Source organism: Haliaeetus leucocephalus, unplaced genomic scaffold (assembly GCF_000737465.1).
Source record: "Haliaeetus leucocephalus isolate CR32 unplaced genomic scaffold, Haliaeetus_leucocephalus-4.0 Scaffold216, whole genome shotgun sequence".
Lineage (NCBI taxonomy): Eukaryota > Metazoa > Chordata > Aves > Accipitriformes > Accipitridae > Haliaeetus > Haliaeetus leucocephalus.
The window spans coordinates 762,615-782,765 of NW_010972652.1; the positions used below are offsets into that span (position 1 = coordinate 762,615).

At 41.4% G+C, this 20,151-nt stretch overlaps 1 protein-coding gene across 1 annotated transcript in view; it reads right to left on the reverse strand.

The window, feature by feature from the left end:
* Positions 1-20,151, reverse strand: part of LOC104831216 (cGMP-dependent protein kinase 1) — a 79,763-nt gene that overhangs the window by 22,922 nt on the left and 36,690 nt on the right. The window contains exon 4 of the mRNA XM_010566635.1: positions 8,015-8,111. Coding sequence (XP_010564937.1) covers positions 8,015-8,111 — 97 coding nt within the window. The remainder of the gene's footprint in view (positions 1-8,014; positions 8,112-20,151) is intronic.

Genomic DNA, 20,151 nt, shown 5'->3' on the forward strand with positions numbered 1-20,151 from the left:
TTTCTTCTCACTGATATAATGGAGGTATTTGAACGTGAACTTTCACAGCATCTGGACACCGCGCTCACAAAAACCTTGCTCAGGAGCCTTTTCTGATGATCTTCAAGGGAACTGGCCGGGCTCCCAGGTAAATGGGTACACACAGGGAGCAGAGTTTGTGCAACTAAAAAATATTTCATTTACTCTGGACATGTGGCTTCTTCCTAAACATATGGTAACGGTGAGCTTTTAGGAGCTGGACAGAAGCTTTTCTTGAACTCTTGTGTCCACGAATCACAGACAAGTTTCCTGTTGCTCGTATCTCCCGTTGAACTACCTATGTGGGCACAGCAACACCTCTATAATGACAAGGATGCTTTTCCAAAGGGCTTTTGCTAGCTGTGCATTTTGCTATATGCATGTTATTCGGATATAAGGGAGCCAGAAATCTGTGCTATCACAAAACATGAATATCTTCGTATCACATTAAATAATAACCAGCTCAACCGCAGTGTTTGGGAACTGAAGTGCAAATGCTTTTGCTTGCTGAGTATGTCCAAGGTCCTTTATTTTCCACCGTTTCCCAGCTAGATGCATTCAAACCAACAAAAATAGCAGCAGCTGTTGCTGAGCGCAGCACTTGCAAGCTGAGCTCGCCTAATCCCAACAGCTGAACTGCTGCACGAACAAAGTGGCAACTTCTCCCCCCCCCCAGCAAGAGAGTACAGCGTGCTTTTAGTAATATATTTATGTTCTTCCAGGATGAAACAGATTTCCCTGTAATAATATTCTTTGCCTTATAACTTGCTTTCTTGTCAGTGTTTCTTTTTTTTAGGCAAGAGTGGGAATATCTTGCTCATATTTATGCCTCAAAGCCTACTGTGGTGCTCAGTATTGCAGATCTCTCCGTTAGGCTTTTGAAAGCTCTTTACACATCTCCTCAAGGCCAGATTCAGCCACTCTCCTGACCTAAGGCTTAGAGAGAAAATGTAGTTTGCATATCCAAATTATAAACAGGCTACACGGTGCTTCTCACTATATTCTTTCCACCCCGTGCTCAACATCGTGTTAGTTTTGCGTTAGCTGCATGCTGCGTGTGAGCAGGCACGGCGACTGGAGTGGGTTAGGCTGGAAAATAAGTCAAGACTGAAAAAAAAAAAGGCCTAGGATGGAAAGAAAAATCAGAGAGTGAAAATTAAGTCTTTAAGATATACTGTAGGCTGGAATTTTGAAAGATGAATCAAGAATTAATTACAAGTGGGCAGCAGGATGGAAACTGTTCATGACAGTGACCTTATTTTCTTTGAAAAAGTCTAGATTCAACTGGTTGCAAAACACTAAATATCATCTCACAATCTGACTGCTATGGGACTCTACAGGAAAATAAATTGCAAAATTACACTCTGTGAATACACCCAAGTATAGACTAAAAAATGCACAGTCCTTAGAAAACCTCAGCTATTTAACAACTAAAGTTGCTTAATCAAATACTCAACTGTGCTAAAAACCTGTAATTCTATGTTTTGATCCTTGTACCGAAAATTGATATTCAACGCTCGACAACATGCACAACTAAGTTTTTTATAAGCAAAGGCGTTGGGAAATATATTAAAATTTGTGTCTTTCTATAAAGCCCAGAAGTAAATATTATTTTTCAAAAATGTCTAGAAGGAAAAGGCTGAGAAGCAGTGAGGAGTGTAAACTGTTTCATGCATAAAATCATTCCAATAAAAAGTAAATAGCAGAGGAAGGGTTATATAGCTAAAATATGCAAACCAAATGGAAAAACTCACTACTGTGGTTTCTTGAAAATATCACATGAACCTAAACTCTCCAACCCCATACATGATCCTGCCCCACTCCCGAGTTTGGCTTTGTCCACAATATAACACCTACTTTTACATCTTATTCCTGCCTCCAACTGGAGCTCAAGCCTCCAGCTTGACAGCTCATATCCTGATTTGGCCTCTGACAATATTTGATGGGGTACAGACGGCATCTCATCCTTCCAAACTTTGACAACATCCCTTCCGTTAACAGACAAGCCCCGACAATATGTGTCCATCTACAAAGGATATATTTAATTCCATAAGGAATTAAAAATCAAAGGAAAAATGAAAAAATAGCTCCGCAGTGGTCCAGCCCCATCTGATGGTATCATTAAAATTCAGCAGCCTGCATATAATTAAAAAGGGCCAAATGTTTATAACCAGCATTTTGCTCAGCTCCACAGCAGTAGTTTCATTGTCAGACGAATGTGGGATTTACTCAGGTACCTGATCTTCAGATCCCTCACTTACATCTCAGTTTCCTCATGGTGATGGCACCCATAATACCCATTCTTTCAAAAGGAAGGAGGCCAAAGGATTCCTGACAATTAAAAATAAAAATTAAGAGATTTCAAAGAGAGGATTGATCTTTCTAATAAAAAGCTTCGTAATAGCTGGAACAAAAGGATAGCTATACAATTGGAAATTTCCACTAATATATATCTGAATTATGCATCCGTCAGTGTATTGGAAGACAATTATGGCGGGTTTTTTCCTCACCATCTAATTAATTCACTAATGGTTTTGTTTACAAAACAGGCTAGAGGCTATAATAAATTTGATTGCACTTCATAATCTGTGGCCAGATTTCTCTTAAAAGACACATAAAAATGAAAAATGCTGTACTGTCCATTTTAAAAAGGTCTTGTATAGCTTCAGTAAAACATGGCTGAAACTAAGGCTTCGTTTTTATGTGTATGTCTTTATTAGTCTCCATATTGTAAAGGAGTTTAGTTTTTAGTGGCCACCATCAAGCCAAAAGGACTTCAAGGAGGTCTGTCTAGTATATGGCACCACAAAACACTTTCTTTAATGGCTTGGATTATGAAATAAGAAGAATGTTATTAACTTTGCACCTATTAAAATCAAACCAGAAAGGGCTGGGAGCACTTTTGAGAAGAGCAAGGGAATTCAAACTGATTTTTACAAACTGAAGCGATGACTTGAAGTAAAAGGGACACCATTTAGTAGTGGCAAAGTGCTGCCCCTAGTTGTCCAGCTCTACCTGAACAGAGGAAGGTCCAGGTTGGACTAACGTGTCTGCTTTGGGCATTGCTCCAAAGAGGTAGGAGCCAGCTGGAGCCTGAGGAACAAGAAGGATCACAGGCCTAGAAAGCATGGATTCGATGTAAAGCTCAAAAGAAGCACATTTATTTTTTTAAAGAAAAGAGTTCTTTAGGTTCACATGGTAATGGTCTTGTCCTGGTTTTGTTAATTTTCTGTCTAGTAGCTGGTATAGTGTTGTGGTTTGGATTTAGTATGAGAACAGTGTTGATAACACCCTGATGTTTTCAGTTGTCGCTAAGTAATGTTTAGACTAAGTCAAGGATTTTTCAGCTTCTCATGCCCAGCCAGCAAGAAGGCTGGAGGGGCACAAGAAGTTGGGAGGGGGCACAGCCAGGGCAGCTGACCCAAACTGGCCAACGGGGTATTCCATACCATGTGATGTCATGCCCAGTATACAAACTGGGGGGAGTTGGCCTGGGGGGGGATCGCTGCTTGGGAACTGACTGGGCACTGGTTGGCGAGTGGTGAGCAATTGTGTTGTGCATCACTTGTTTTGTATATTCAAAATTTTTATTATTACTGCCATTTTCTTATTGTTATTATTATCATCATTAGTTTCTTCCTATCTGTTCTATTAAATTGTTCTTATCTCAACCTACGAGTTTTACCTTTTTCCTTCCAATTCTCTCCCCTATCCCACTGCGTGGGAGGGGGAGTGAGTGAGCGGCTGTGTGGTGCTTAATTGCTGGCTGGGGTTAAACAACTACAGGTCTTCAAATACATACAACCCAACCTTAAGGACTGTATGTATTTGTATTTCAAGCCTACTACCGGCTACAGCAGGGAGTTGTTAAATATTAGGAAAAACCTTCCTGGGAATCTCCTTCCCCAAAGACTTCAACAACAAATTAGGGAAAACTGGACAGAAGTGGTTAGGTATATTTGACTCTGCCTTGATGACGACCTCTTTAGGTCCCTTCCAGTCCAAGGTTTAATGACCTTATGGTTGAAATACATGCTCTAAGTGCCACCGACTTCTGCAAAACTGCTCAACGTTAGAAGATATGATTAAATGTTTTGTCAAGGCAGGGCTAAAAAATGAGACTGTCCTTAATCTGCCTATTGCCTGCTGCCTTCAGCATGTCCCAAGCCATATGTTACCCGTAGGAGTGCAGAAGGCACAGCTCCCTCCAAGCTTGCATACATGCAAGGACAGCAGGTAAGTCTGTAGGTTTTCACTGGTGTATCTCTCCTGAGAAGTGAACAAAGATGTAGCTAAAACCAAGTCTCAATCAAGCTTGCGATGGGGTGTGGAGAAAATATATTATTTTTGCAATTTTATAACAAGAAGAGTGATTTAAAATCTCCTTCTCCCATTGCTGAGTGATTGTTGGAAGCGATAACAGCGTAAACCAATATAACAAAAAGGCACGTGTTGAGGCGTGGACCTGATTTTTAGTGCTCAGCCTGTAAAACCTGTGCTCAGCCATCACCTGCATGAACTGATTTCACAGCAATAATGACTCTAACCCCCTGTGTTCAGATACTCCAATACATTTATTTCAGAGCTGTCTAAAATAATCTTGATTTAAATCCAAAACAACTGACCTGGGGCAGATGATTAGAAACACAGGACTTAAATTGAAAGGAAATTAAAGAACAAAGACAAGAGCAATAAAGTTCAGGAGAGATGAATTATGAAGGCTGAAGACACCTGACCTACATCCCTGCTCTCTGCAAAGTGATGCTTTGTGGGACATGAACCCGAGATGACATTCCCTGCTCCAACGTATTATTGAGGCATCTGGATCCCAACACAGAAGAGGCTCAACTGGCACAGTACTGAGAAGCTGAGTTGCAAAAAATAGTGGATGCATCTGCTAATCTGTGCTATTAAAAACCAAGAAGTCACTCCTACTGTTTTCCTTCTGCCCTGCTAAGGGCACCGGCTGGGCAAGCCGTGTCCCAGAGCAGCTTGCATCTACTTGGCAGCCCTCTGAAATGTGGGAGGGTTGTCCTAGGAATGTGGCACCGCCAGCCCTGGGCAGACTGTGGTCTCTCCAACCCGCCTGTTTGCTTTTCAAACACTGAGGATCACACAGGTCCTGCTGTAAGTGAACAAAAGTCTTTATTTGCTCTTGCTCCAGTGGCAGAGCTGATGCCCATCTAAAATAGCACAGCCACTACTCAGCTGGCTTCTCCCCTTGAGAGAAGCCTGGATAAAAGTTGATTACATAGTTCAGTTGGGGATGAAGAAGGAGAACAGCATCCATAAGGACAAGGCATGTTGCAAGAGGCATCAAAAACCTGAGCAAATGATGTACAACACCAATGCAAATCTGTTGGAAATGTCTCTTGACATATAAAAAATAAAACTACCTAGAAAAGCAAGACAAAAAGATATTTCCACACGTAATCTCCATAGAATTGAAAATAATTTAAATTTTAGGCTGTCTCGCCTAAAAGCCAGGTACTTGTGTATGAATGCATTGAAGGGCTGACCTCTCCAAACAGCCAGCATTCACAGAGGTGTCTGGAAAACCAGCCTATATTGATATAAACCACATCTGGAAATTAAAACGCAGACCAATGGCAGCGTTATTCCTTCTTGGCCAGCAAGACACAAACTAAGCCCTAGACATTCCAGTTTCCAACCAGACACCACCAGTTGCCCTCCTGAAGGGTACTGAGATGCCCTGGGGGGGCTTGCCCACAGTGGCCAAGGTTAAGCTATAAAAATCCCCTTCCTTGCAATGTACTTTGTTTGATCAATTTTACTCTTGGAAAGTGCAAAAATGTGAATGTCTTCCAGGAACAAATTCCAGTGCTGCTACGAGCTACTGTAACACACTCAGGCAATAAAAGAGTCAATTCCTCTGACATGTTTTGCATTAGTTAATTTTTTAGCCTTAAATTATAAAACATAATTTTCATGGAGAAGATAGAAGATCATGAAACAAGATGTAGCAATTCTAGGCTCAGTTTTGACAAAAAGTGTATTTTCTTGTTTTAATAACAAAAATAATAAAATCCGGAGTGTTAAGCTAAACTTTTAGATATCTTTTATCCTTCTATGTGTAATTCAGCATTATTTAAGAACTACAGAAAATGACCTTAACCAGCATTTCCCTGCTTAGGAGAGCAGGGGCAGTGTGTTAAACCCACTGCTGAAGAAAACCCCTACGAGGTGATGGAAACGTTCCTCCCATCTGTGGCTGCGTAGGTGGCACCAAGGCTTCTTGAAGGCTTCTGAGATTTGGACACCTCCTAAGAATTAAATATCTCTACCTGACTGTGATCTGATACGTTGAAGGGACAGAACATGTCCACTCCTGCTCTTCCTCACACCTGGCCAAGTGTCATGCTTCGCTAAGATTTCAAGACATCGGTATCTTAAAGCTTCCAAATTAATTCTGTAAGCATCTAGAGGTAGAGGACTGGGCCACGGCCATCAATAACAGTCTGATTTGCTTCCATATCTGTGTGGTTTGAGGGTTCCATAAGCAATACCTCATGAAGACAAAGTCACACACCTTCCCAGGAACATCTTGAGGTTTTCAAACATCTTGAAAGCATGTGTCAAAAAAGGCTTAACAATGAAAACAAACCTCATAAGCTCCTTCACAAGATTCAAGACAAGCCCCAAACTGGTGGGTCCCTCACTACAGGTCACCTCCGGCAGAGAAGCAAGCGGTGATGTTAATTTAGGAGACAAATCTCCTGAGCTTTATGCTGTTGTCAACTGAGGGTGAAGGGCCTTCCAAAGGGAGGTTGAGTGTGACGCAAATTCAACTCCTGCTCTAAAGCACCCTCAACAGCAGATGACTATAGAAGGAGTGGGAAAAGGAGAGCCTTCCCAGGCTATGGGTGAGCTCCTGTAACTCTCTTCCAAAACAACAGTTGCTAATATCAGACAAACAAGTAAATAAATAATGAATCCAAACCCCATGAATGGACCACTGTTCTCATGGACATGCTCTCCTCTGCATGATTTTACATACATCCGAACAGGAAAAGTCAGAAATAAATCACATGGAAGAGCGAGTTGCACTTCTAACACAGATTTTACCCGTTACATCACAACTAATCACCACAACACTTCATTTTGCTGGTTTTCTAATTCCCAGCACTATGGGTGCGTTTAGCTCCCACAAGGTTACAGAGTGGGGATTTCCCCAAAATTCGTGCTGGCAGCAGTAACTCTGTTCCTTTTTCTGCCCCTAACATACAGAAGTTCCTAACATACTGTACTGGTGTCCAGTATCAGAGGCTCCTCAGTGGTCAGCACTGTGACGTAAACTAAACTCCCTCTTTCTGTTATCATGTAAATACAAAAACTTATATTATAAACGAGTCATGCAACGGCTGCCATTTCAGTCTCCTCCCGCTCAGGCTTTGTTTTAATAAAGACTGCAGAGCTCTAAATCCAAGCAGAGCAAAAAGCAAGCTCAGATTTTGTCCTTTCTCTAAAACTCTGCAAAAAATAAGTAGTTTTCTGTGAAGTGTTGTCATAGTTCAGACATTGAATGTACAGCTTTCATGATAACCAAGCAGCACTATCTCTAGACCTGAATTAGAAACTGCTTAGAGAAGACATCGTACTGTTACTCCAGTTTTGGTTAAGTAAGATTTTAGATTGCTCTTTCAATCTTAGCACTCAACAGCCACACAATTCTTCAGCTTGTTTTTAAAAGGTGATCAATGCCATAAACATAGGACCACTTGGAGAGAGAAGACGTGTGCTCCTCTCTCAACCTAGTACATAAATTCTTCTTGGTTACTGCAAAGCATTCATTCCTACCTTTTTATTTACCAGGAAATGTAATTCAGCTTTCTTCAACCATTAGAAAATATGTAATCCCACCACATAATTTTCTTCCAGTTATTCGGGTGTAATAACAAAGAAAAATTAAAAGACTTGTAACACAGTACTTATTCTAGGATATCACACAAACTTCAAAGAAGAAAAGGTTACCTACCAGCTCAACTCGTCCAAACCCTCCGACTCCAAGGGTGTCAATGATGTTGAAATCAGACAGTTTCAGGTTGGCGAAGAAGGCAGCTTCGGCTTCGTATCTGGATTTTTTTATGCGAAAAAACGGAAATTTCTTAGAGGTGCAAACATGAGTACTGCGCAATACCATACCCGAATGGCATGAGCGTGGAACAGCCTTTACCTGCTTAATTTCCATCTTATCTCTTACAGTTTGCTTTCATTCACATTCATCGTTGCTGGTCCCAATTATAGCATCGCTCCGATGTGCACAGTTTTCCAAGTGACAAAAGCAAACGTACCTACTGCATGCCTACAATACAAATGTCTGGTACTGCAATTCAGCTCCAGCTACCCAGCAAATGCTACATTTTGACATTTTCTATTGATCTTCTTGTGGGTGTTTTTTTTTTAGTGTCTTTAAGTATTTTTGGAAGATAAAGTCTCTCACAGGAGTTTCTCTTATCCACAGGCTGGCAGTAGTTTCTATAAATGTTTATTGAAAGTGGCAAGATCATTAAGGTCCCTGGAGAGAAATCACAGCCAGGTTTTATGAAATCAGATCCGATAAGCTGCGGGCTGGTGTGCAAATGCCTGAAATGAATGACTTCAGTCACATATCAACATTCCTGTAAGAATATCTTCACTTCTTTTCCTCCTATAAACTCACTTGGAGTAGACGTCCCAACCCAGGAGGTCCCAAAATCCAGATGCTCTCTCTTAAGCCCATGTCCAACTGGCTCGCAACACAAGTTCACCAAGCCCTTGACTAAGGAAGCATGCAAATTGAACACATGCAAGCCTGCCAAAATAAGCTTCCCATGACTATCCTCATGAATACGATTCCTCTAAAATAGCTCCTTGTCAAGGTTTATGGTATTTTTAGAAAGGCTCGGAGGGGAAATGGATGAACAGGATCCACCCACTCAATATAGTTTGACATTCAGCTGCCGGAGAAGTCCCCGTGCGTGTACAACCTTTGGCTGCTGGTGACACAGACTTGTATGGGAAAAGAGCATTGACGGGATTATGGAGAGAGGCATGGAGGGTGTAAAGGGGGAGTTGGCTTGGTTTTCAGTGCTTAATTTTTAGCCATAATATCTTGCAATTAACAGACCATAGTCTGCTATTTCACCTGGATGCTTCATTTCTGCATAATAACAATAGCGTAATGATAAAACATCATAGTGTTAGCCACGATCATATATATGTATCCACCTGTCTATCTTTTTAATGTACCTTGTCCGTCACGCCTGTCTCTAATTCAATAATGGGATGGAATTGACTTACTGACTTATTCCCTTCAAACCACCTTCTTTAGTCTATTTAAAACTGCAATGACATTGGGGGAGAAAAATAAGAAGAGGTGTCAAAAAAGGTGAAAGGTCACATCATCAAGCCCCAAATCCAATGCAATAAAGTGCAATTTTATCTCGGGGGTGCCGTCGACAAATTACTTAAGCTCTGCTTTATTATTTATCCTGTCACCAGATCCTCTTGGTGACCTTGCTCCTGTGACCACAGCAGCCTGATGCATCCGATTTTGGAAACCAATCAGTACCGAGCCTGCTTTGAACTTGGGATAACCTTGTGTGACACAGCTGCTTATTGATCGCTTTAGACTCATCATGAGGTGCATACTAAAGCTGTCAGTAAAAAACCTTTGCTAAAGGAAAGACGTATTTATACGTTCCCTTCTATATCACAGCATCATCTTAGAGATGACAGAGCAATGAGATGGGGCTAATTTTCGTGTAAATGTATAGACCAGTTAAATACCCTTAATGATTTATAATTGCTAGGAAGTTGAAATCCCAGCATGGAAAATTTCCCTTCAACGGATGCAAAACTTCAGGTCAAGAGGCCCTGCGTTACCTTTGCCCAAGGCTTGGGAGCGGCAGGAAGGCATCTTGTGCTCCCAGGGAGGCAGGGGACCACCTACCACATCTTCTCCCCTGGGCAACTGGTGAGGATTTCTCAATGCTGAGCAAGCAGGGGATGAAAGATTCCAAACAGCAGTGTGTCAGAAGGGTTAAGGTCTCCAAAAACATATGGAACAGAGAGGGGAAATGTTTTTTTCCCTATAATACCTCTTATCCTGAAAGCCGGCCAATTCCTACAAAAGAGATGTATAGTTCACATCATGCAATATGAGAGGACAAAAACTAGGTTAAGACATGGCACGGTGCTGGCAAGGCAAGCAGGATGCTAGTCCTAGTCCTTGCAAATTCCACCAATTCTTCCAAAAATCCCCTGGTTTCATGGGAGATGGGATCTTCCACTCCAGTCCCAATTTCTTCATCATTTTGTGTGTTGAGTCGCAGAAGCCGAAAGCTCTGCTGATAGCTTTTGAAGTAAAAAAATGTGTTCATTTATTATTTTGCTTAAAAAATGTGCTTGCAGCATTATTGAGATTGCTTTTTGAAATCTCTTGGCTAATTCTCTTTGACAGACTGCTTATGTGTAGTTAGTACATACAAGTGCAATGAAGCATATAAAACAAATTGGATGCAGTTTTCTACATACTGTGCAACAGGCATCCAAAACCCAAAAGAAATTCCAAAAATATACAGCAAAACCAAAACACGTGTAGAATCAATCAAGCAATCCCTTCACATGCTTAGTAACAAGAGTCACATCTGAATTCTGTTTTATTCCCAGCTATGAAGGTCAAAGTCCACTTTCAAGTCAAAGTCCTATAAACTAACAGGAGTTACACACTTCAGCCCTGCAAAACTTAAGAATAAATCTCTTCAGTCACTTAAATAAAAATATCAAAATGCACATATTCCCAAGCCATCTCCTAAATCAGAAATAGGGGTGTAATTCTCATCCTGAAATTTAGATATGAATTCAGCTCCTGTCCTCCAACTTCCTTAATTTCAGCGTGCCACTCCGTAAACAGAAACTCCCAAGGTTTTGCAGTGTGCTCCTCGCTTGACAAAATTATAGTGAAAAACATATGTGACATCTTAGTTTATCACCTCCAAAAGAAAAGGGACCTTTTCAAGGCCTTGGGAAGGCAGTGCAAAGACACACAGAAGTTTAAAATTTAATGTTGGTGTGTCTGTAGGAAAATGTTCTATTCTGCAGCAGGTTGAAGAAATCTGCTACGCTCAAGATACTGGGAAGGATGCTTGGAATATCCCCTGGGAATATAACAGAGCTGGGATGAATGGCAGAGACAGTTTGACCACACTTGCGCAAGATAATGTGGAAATAAGTCGGCATTCTGTGGGAAAAATACACGTGCCAGGTCAGGGTGTGTTTCTTCTGGGTACCACTTTGCAGATGCCACAGCCTCTTCCCAACCGGTACGTAGCAGACTAATGAGAAAGGCAGTTATAGTCTAAATACACAGCCGTATGCTGGTGCTTTGAGACCTTTCAAACAAGAAAATGATTTTTTGACCTCTGGTGGTTTAAGTTCCTAAATTAATAGAGAAGAGGTGTATTGGGAAGACAACTCAGGCAAGCTTTGGAGGCATGAATGCTGATCAGCATCACAGTCATGTTCCGTGACATTCTGGAGCTACGTAGATGCAAGGCTCAAACTTTCTATGCTGAGATTTCTGGGTTTTTCTGACTCTAGTTGAATTAGACGTAATTAAGAAAGAGCCCTTCTCTGGATACTTTGGTAATTGTGCTTCTTGCCCTGGCTTTCACAGGCCAAAATGCCCAGAAAATCATAGCTGGAAGTGCACAAAACCAAAAGATACAGAGAATGTGTGGTCCAAATAGGGAGAAACAACAAAAAGTCTGTTCTTTAACAAAGAGCTTTTAAAATTAAGGCTGCAATTTTCACAAGAGCTTGAGGGAGGCCAGGTATCAACTCCCAATGCACTATTAATGGGACTTTTTTGCTTATTGAAACTGGGTTTTGTCACCTACCCTACCAAACCAAGCTTATAGTCCACTCCTGTAGCTAACAGGAGAGGTAGCTTCTCCATAGGGGATATCAGAAAACAGCACAGAAGAGGAGATCTTCAGATCTAGGTCAAACAAACACGAGCATCCTGCAGAATCTCTCAAGCTCTTCTCCAAGGTTTCTTGCAAATCTGAATGACAGAGGTAGCTACTGAAATCTCAGTCAAATGACTGGCTTTCTATAATGATCTTGCCCTAATGAGTATCAGTGCCCTCCTACAGAAGAGTTGGGGCTTGGGACCACCACTTCTTTCTCTCCCTCCACATAAAATACATACTCCTAAGGAGCTGCTAATTAAAATGTTTTGATTCAGCCTCCTCTTCGGCATGGACAGACATCACGTGCAAGAAACCAGTGTAACCAAGGAGATCAGGAGTAAATACCATCGTCCACATGTCCCGTTACTCTGAAACAGCAGCACAGGAGCCACAGCCCACGCACTTGGGCAATGCCAGTTACGCAGAACAGGAGAGGAAAACATGTAGCTTCTTGTACTGCTGGAGGTTTCCAACCATTTAAATGAGTGATTGCCACCTAGGACGATGAGTACTCTGAAACATATTTCAAGCTTTTCCTCCCAAAACTATGAATACAAAAAAAAAAATTTTAAAAAAAATCATCCTACCTAGGCAGCTAAAAAGGATAAATGAGAAAATGTGAGGGCCAAAGGTTTGCAATTACCCAACTGCTCAGCTTTACTAAACTAGCTCACAATTCCTATCACATGAGCTAAATGTGTTGGGAAACATTAGACATCTGTTACCAAACTGTCATCATGATAGAAAACTTGGCTTCTTTCCACCTGCATGCTGCCAACTAGATGCAAATTGCAACCAAATGGAAACCAACCACCAATTCCCTGATAAGAGCGAATGTAACCATTTTGGGTGGATAAAACCAGAATTTCGGAGCCTCCCTCAGTGACAGACACCTGCTTGTTTAACAGCTATTTTGTCAGCCTTATATTCAGTTTTATCAGTTGGCCTGATCACTGTATCACCCATCATTGAGGCAATGTGCTTCTGCAGACAGAAATATTGAATCTCTGCAAAGACTAGAATAACTTCAAGTTGCAATACTTGGATGGTGATGATCAGACCCAGACTGCAAGAAGACACACATGAAATGAGCCTAAGAGCCACAGGTGGGGTTGGGGAAAAATACACCACAAAAGGAAACTGTATTTCTGTGTCCACTAAAGAAGAGAGTCCACCTCCTTATGGTTCTTAAGATATAGCTAGATTCTTAAGATATAGCTAATTTCTTTTTAGCATGCTGCTCCAACTGATGCGGCACTTTAAAATAATGAGTTTGTGATAAATGCAAGCAAAAATTGCCCCAATCTTCAATTTTGTGACTATTTTTGATATACAGCTGACACACATATTTTAGCCCTTGTGAAATAACCCACCTGGGTCTAGTCTACTCATGGCACGTGGCTGCTGTTCACCTTCCTGGTACCCTGAAGTTACAGGCTTTCTGGATTAGATTCATGCTATTGAGTTAAGACAGATGCAATTCCAAATGTGAATGAAAAGTGGCAGAGGACATGGATTAAATTCATGTAAGGAGGAGGCTTTGCTATCTGAAAGCGATGTAAGGAAGAGCAGATGCAGCAAATGATGGTAGGGCTCCCATGCCTTCCCTTCCGCACCGGCCAGCCCTCTTCCCCACCTGCTCAAATGACTCCAAAAAGTTCAGGTTCACGTATTTCTGAGTGATTTTGGACACAGGGAAATCTATGAATGGTCATATGGGTGAAAGCAAAATAAAAAGCACCTCATGTCATGTCCACATGAGATCCTTACCTTCAACTATGCCCTGTTTGAGTGGGGCTCAGAAGATTAGCCACATTCAGGCAACAGACAGAAGCATGGCACAGCGAGAGTGTATTTTACACAACCAGCAAGATCCAGAGCCTGGGAATGCCTGAAAGCAAATTCTTGAGAGGCATTGAGAGCAAATCTGAATTTCTTTACGATGCATTGCCACTCATCCTCTCAGAGGTCCCACCCCGCGTGCAAAACCTTTCTTATCTAGCATTCCCTCCAGGTATCAATCCATTTGGGTCAGCACACTCTGGGGGGGACATGTCCTTTGACAAACCATTGCAGCAAAAAAAAAATAAGCAAGGGTATGAGCCCAAAACTCTGTTGGGGAAGACTGTTACACGATCATCAGGCTTCTCTAAGAGTCTGATCCTGCAAGGTGAAGAGCACTCTCAGGTCTCCATGGACTTGTATTGGCTGAAAGGGAGATGCTCACCCCAAAATTACACTCAGGCAGAGCAGGCAGTGATAGCAGAGAATAACTAGTTCCTAAATACCATCCCTCTGTATGGGAAACGCCTATGCTTTGTGTTTCTTCCTCCAGTTACCAGATGTCTGTCTCTCTCATGACACACAAATGCACCTTTTAACTTCCACATGTCCCTTTCAGATAAACACTAGTATTGGCAGCGAGCTGCTGGATAAAAGAACCTGCACAAGACAACTGAGGTATCTCCCATTGGCAGTAAGGTCGCTGTTGCCAACCTGGCTGTGAGTTGTATTAACCAGGGAGCACTGACATGCCATTGCCCTAAATCCAAATGGGGTTTCTGCCCTTTCAGAGACAACAGACTGTTGGCATGTTAGTATGCCTATAAATGATTTCTCCCTGATATTTGCTATCCTAATGCTAACCCATTCCTGGAAGGGATGGGTGCTACGGTGTTACCCACAGATCTTGACTTGTTAGAGAGGATTTACTTGTGCACAAGGATTTGCTGCCCTGCACCAAGGAAGACTGAGGAGGATAACATCAAACTCATCTTCTACTCTTCCATTTTTTTCTAATTGCAAACAACACTGAAAAAGTAAAAGGTGTATATTAATCTATCTACATGTATCTGTAGATAGATAGATACAGGGAGAAAGTATGATAACTGATAACCCAGCTTTTCCTTATTTCAGGTCTCCTTCTTCCAGACAATTCTTCTGAGGTCAGCAGTGCAGTGGCTTTAACTCCTGATTTAGCTGCTACCACTTCCTTCTACATCTTACACCTTCAACTGAAAATCCAAATCAAGAGAGATCTCGTTTGGTTTTTTAAAAGCAATGTGCTAGTGGCAACGATGCAATTGAAAGCTACAGCTGCACGGACCATTGCATCGAAAAGAAAGGCTGTCTTTCTTTTCAGGTTCATGTTGTTGGGGCTGGGAATTTCTCCTGAAGCCACCAGCACTTGAACTCACAGCGTACTTGCCTTTAACGACTTTCACATCAGGAGAAATTGCATACCTCCTGGTTTAGATTTTCTTACAGAAAGTGAACAATTGAGTGGCAGCTAAAACAGACATTAAAGCTATGGCATCTCTAACTTCCTCTGGAAAGGGAAGGAGATCTGAAATTAAAAACATAAAGTTAAAAAACTAACAGAAATTATTCCCGCCCCCCCCTATTTTAAAAGCATATTACTTTTCAGTTAGAACTCGGCAAAGTGAACATGATATTATGCTGTTATAATAAGCTGTGCTCCTCGTAAGTTGTTTCAGTAGTTAAGCAAACAGAAGATTTGTTTGAATTATGGGGCTTTGAAGACTTGCTATTGCATGGAGACCAATTTCACTGAGAAATGTAATTGAAGGCACTCAAATACAGTAAGTCAAAACAGCTCAGAAAGACCTTCTTGTCATCCAGGCTCTTTAAAAAGTCTTAACTTCGAAGCTAATATTGTTGAACTCCTAAACATGCCAAGAGATTGGTAATACCTTATTAAACAACTTATGCTTATTGGGTCCATTACATCCCATCTAGCAACAGTATGAGCACTGCAGTAGGACCTTATCTGAACACAGCATGTGCAGGGAGCAACTTTATTAGGAAAAAAACCCCTAAAATCCATATTTCGTCTTTTTTTTCAGATGTTTGCTGTGGGATCGTCTCCTCTTGTAACACAGGGAAATGCACCACTCCCTTTAAAATGCACGACTGCTCCCATGTATCTAAGCTCACGATCAAACTGCTCAGCAAAAACAACCCTCCATTCTCCAATTCAAGCAGATAGAAAGGTGTTGTGTAAGTGTGAGTGTACTTTGACTGCCTGCACCCCACTATTACACAGCCACACAATGCTCGTGTGCCAGAAACAAGCCAAAATTTTGGCGGAAGAACCAAACAAACTGGAATATAAAATGCCAGCTGACCAGGGGGTGATAATGCCACACCGGTATGAAGCGGAGTGCTTTCAACAGAGCACAAGGTTATCAGGATGGCTTTTAGGGAATAGGGTCCCTGGTTTTCACTGAAAGTCAAAGGGATGTCATCACTGAAATGCGCGTTTTATTTTCTAAATGCATGTGTTTCTCCTTCAACTTCTAATGAAACAGCCTGATGCTTCCAACAGGACACTCTCAGGGTCCTACTTTGGGAAGTCCAGGTTTCAACTTTGGTTAGAATAACATTTGCACTTTTGTAATACGCCTAATGCCGAGAACATCCTGAAATAGTTCAAACGATACTCTGCAGAATAGACTTACAAAAACAAGACTTTAATCATTTTTAATTAAAAAGGGTAGAGGGAGGATGTGGAGTATTCCTTCCTCTTGGTGGTGTTTCCTGTTCTGTACAGTATTAAAGATATTGCTCAAGAAGGGGGTTTGTTTCTCCCCCACTCCCTTTTTTTTCTTTTTTTGGTCTTCTTTTTAACTCTGGATGTTGCTAGCTAGAGACCAAAGAGACTACCTCGTAGCCATTGTATTGCATCTCTATTATCTTGGCTCAGCAGCAAGGGATTGAACCCAAAATAGTTGCTGATAGCACTATTGTGTATGGTATGCTGGGTTAACTGGGGTGGGAAACTCATTGGTGACAGTGGAAAAATAAAACACGAATAACTTTTTCTGACTCCACGACAGGCAGCAAGAGTACAACCTGAAATTCCATGCTGAACAAAATTCTAAGGAAAAGTAAATGATTTTTCATGCCACCTCAAACGCTGCACTCGGACCTTGACATCTTAATTTCATTTCAGTGAAAATAACATCAAATATAAAATGAAAGATAATTTTAAAATGTTATTTATCAACACTTTTTTCCCCCAAAATTTCATGTTTTTCCAAACATGAAATAAATTCATGTTCAAATAATGTATTTCTGTAAAGCACTTCCTTGACAATTCAATGTTTTCATTAGAAAAATCCCCACCAGTTTTCCTTGGGCAATGGTATTGTCATAGTTGCTGGGTGGAATAAATACTGGTTTACTATCCTCCCTCCACACATACCCCAGTATCATCATGTTTCAATGCCAGCAGGTATGTGGTACTGGTTTTTCTGAGTTATACTGTGAGATTTTAAAGGATGTTCAGCTGAAATATTACACCAACTAGATAAAAGGTAGCTACTATATGCTTTAGCTCACTATAGTCCACTGAGAGTTTCGTGTCCTGGCCACCCCATCCCTACTTCCAGGAAAGCTGTTGGGGTTTTCTTGGGTTTTGTTTGTTTGGTGGGTTTGGTGGGTTTGGGGTTTTTTTTGCCTTTTTTCCCTACAGCTGTGCTTATTACAACAGAAGTGTGGGGTAAGCATCAAATTGCAAAGAAACATTTATCATACTCTCAGACATATGCCTTGCAAAGAGAAAGCTCTTCTGCCTGGCTGATGGGAATAAACTGAGAGCGCAATGCACTTCAGATGGCTATTTTATCTTTGCTATGCCATCACCCTGCAGTATTATGCCTTAATGGCCTGCATGACACATTTCTCTCTGCACATGCTAATGCTAATATGAATAAGCAACCTTTCAGAATAAAATATTAGATTTATGTTGCTGGGTTGCAGCACAACATCTAACATCCCACTGCAGGGTGACACTGCTGGAGTCAAATGCAGTTTGTATTTGCCAGGGACTTTTTGCCTATAGCATATTAATTCCTATATAACTCTTCCTAAACCATGGGGCACTACCGAGATAAAATCTGGGTTTAAATCCCCATGTTCACCAGCTGCATCAGCTGTAGTTTGGGTATGCTTGGCAACAGCAAATTCTGTTGTAGCACTCACACCCTAACTTCTAAAGTAATACGAAATCAGTGAAGAATAAACCTCCCATGGTGATGCTAACTGCCCTTGAATAATTAAGAAGGAAAAAAAGTATTATGGTAAGGAAGGAGACAATTGACTAACTTCCCTCTATTCTTGTCATTAGCTCTGAATTTAACGATTTGGATCTGTAGACAAGAAAATGTATTTGGAAGGTAAGGCATCAAGGGTTTTTCCTTTCACCTTTCTCAACTGACTTCAGAGGAAACACCTACAGATCCCTTATTTCTTCCTCTGGAAAACACCACGGAAACCCCGTGTTTATGACAAGTACTCAGGAAAAAAGCATTTCACAATAAAACTCCAAATGACTCTGTAAGGTCAATAAATCCCAGCTACCAAACTTGGTTCAAAGGTGCCACTACATACCACAGAAGAACACCAAAGTTATTTTAAGGCAGCTTGTTGGGAGTCATTGGGGAAGAGCCATGGCCATGTTGCAACCTTGGAAAGTGAGATGTGATCTCAAGGAAAATTCAGTCTAATTACAGCTTGAAATTGGTCAAATCACAGTTAGTTCTGCTCATTGCTCTTCTACTTTACAAAAGCTCACAATCTAATTGCAAACTGCTAATTAGATCCCATGAAGCCCAAATCGGCTCATCTAAGCACGTAAACACTAAATGGCCCTTTGCCTCCAGCCTTAATGCAGGACTGTGTTGCTTGTATAAGTAAAGGCTCCCCACAGCAACAGCAGTGCTCAGATTGAAAAGACTTAGTTGCAGTTTTCTTCTCTTAAGATTTTTTTAAAGAACGTGGAGAACAGATCTCTATATCACTGATGTTAGACATACTTATTTGTCCAATTCACCATGTTCGCTACTTATTGCACATTTGTTCAAGCCCCATGGGTTTCAGACAACAGTGTGCCGCTATGTTTTGCCCTCGTTTCTTTTTTCAAGTGGCCCTAATCCTCTAGGAAAAAATCATTTGCTAGATGGTTTCCAGCTTGATGGATGCTAAAGAAGTAGAAGTCTACCTCAAGTGAACTTGTGTCCCTTCTCTAAGGGCTGCCCAGAGACATTTCTGCAATGTTTCCTGCAGCCTCTTCCAAATTCTCAAGTAGACCCATGTGTGATAGGATCTGGAGATGTTGCTGTAGCAGATGGGTGAATGATGTTCTCTTAATCCAGTGGCTCCCCCAGAATGCCCACAGATCAGCAGCAAGAACTACTAATTGCACTGGGGTTGCCGGACTAAACCTTCCAAAGAGTTACTGCAAAACCCTCAAGCTTTTATTCCTTTGGCCAACATCAGAGTGCTCCAGCCATGCTGGCACTGCTGGTGGAAGTTGCTGCATCTGGCATGTTTCATCCTAATTTACTTTGAAAAAAAAGGTGACATATAAGGGGAAGGCGGGGAGGAGGGGAATATTACATAAAATCCTACCGAAAAATTGGGAGCAGGCAGGAAGCAGATTTTTCCTTACAAAGCAAGTACGTGTGCACACAAAGCGAGGTTTTTCGCTCCGCTTGTTTATTCTGGCAGACAGATGAAACTGTGGGAAGAGATCAGTGAAACTGGGTTCCACATAACCAACCCCATCCCGGTATCACCCTGTGTCAAACCCGCTTTTAATTTGACTTATCTGCTAAGATTTTGCTTTCTTGTATGAGTATCGCTTTCAAAAGCAAAATCAATGTCTTGGGCCATGCAGGTCCTTTTGGCTCCATGTGGGAGAGACTCGGCAGAAGCAGAAAGTTTCCCCTGGAGCTTAACAACTCTATGCAAATAACGAAGGCCAGTATCTGGCAAAAGTAAAGAAAAAGCATCAAAATGGAGGGCCAATGTAAAGAAAATCTGGAGAAATAGAAAAAAACAAAGCAACCGTGCATGCACCACCCCACAAACAACTAAGAAAGGTCTAAGAAAGAAGAACAGAACTAGGTCTAGCTCTCAACAAGGCTATGGCATGAAAAATGTATAGGAGGCGTGAAATGACCATTGCTGGGATGACATAATAGCAGCCACAGAAGACACTGGAAACATGAAGGCTACACCAAGTAGCCTGTCCTAAGGAAAGTGTGATTTGTTGTGTTAAATCAGGTTAACAAATCAAATTATCAAGTCACGCAGATCATCTGTAGATAGAAATTCCAGTCTAAACAGGAAA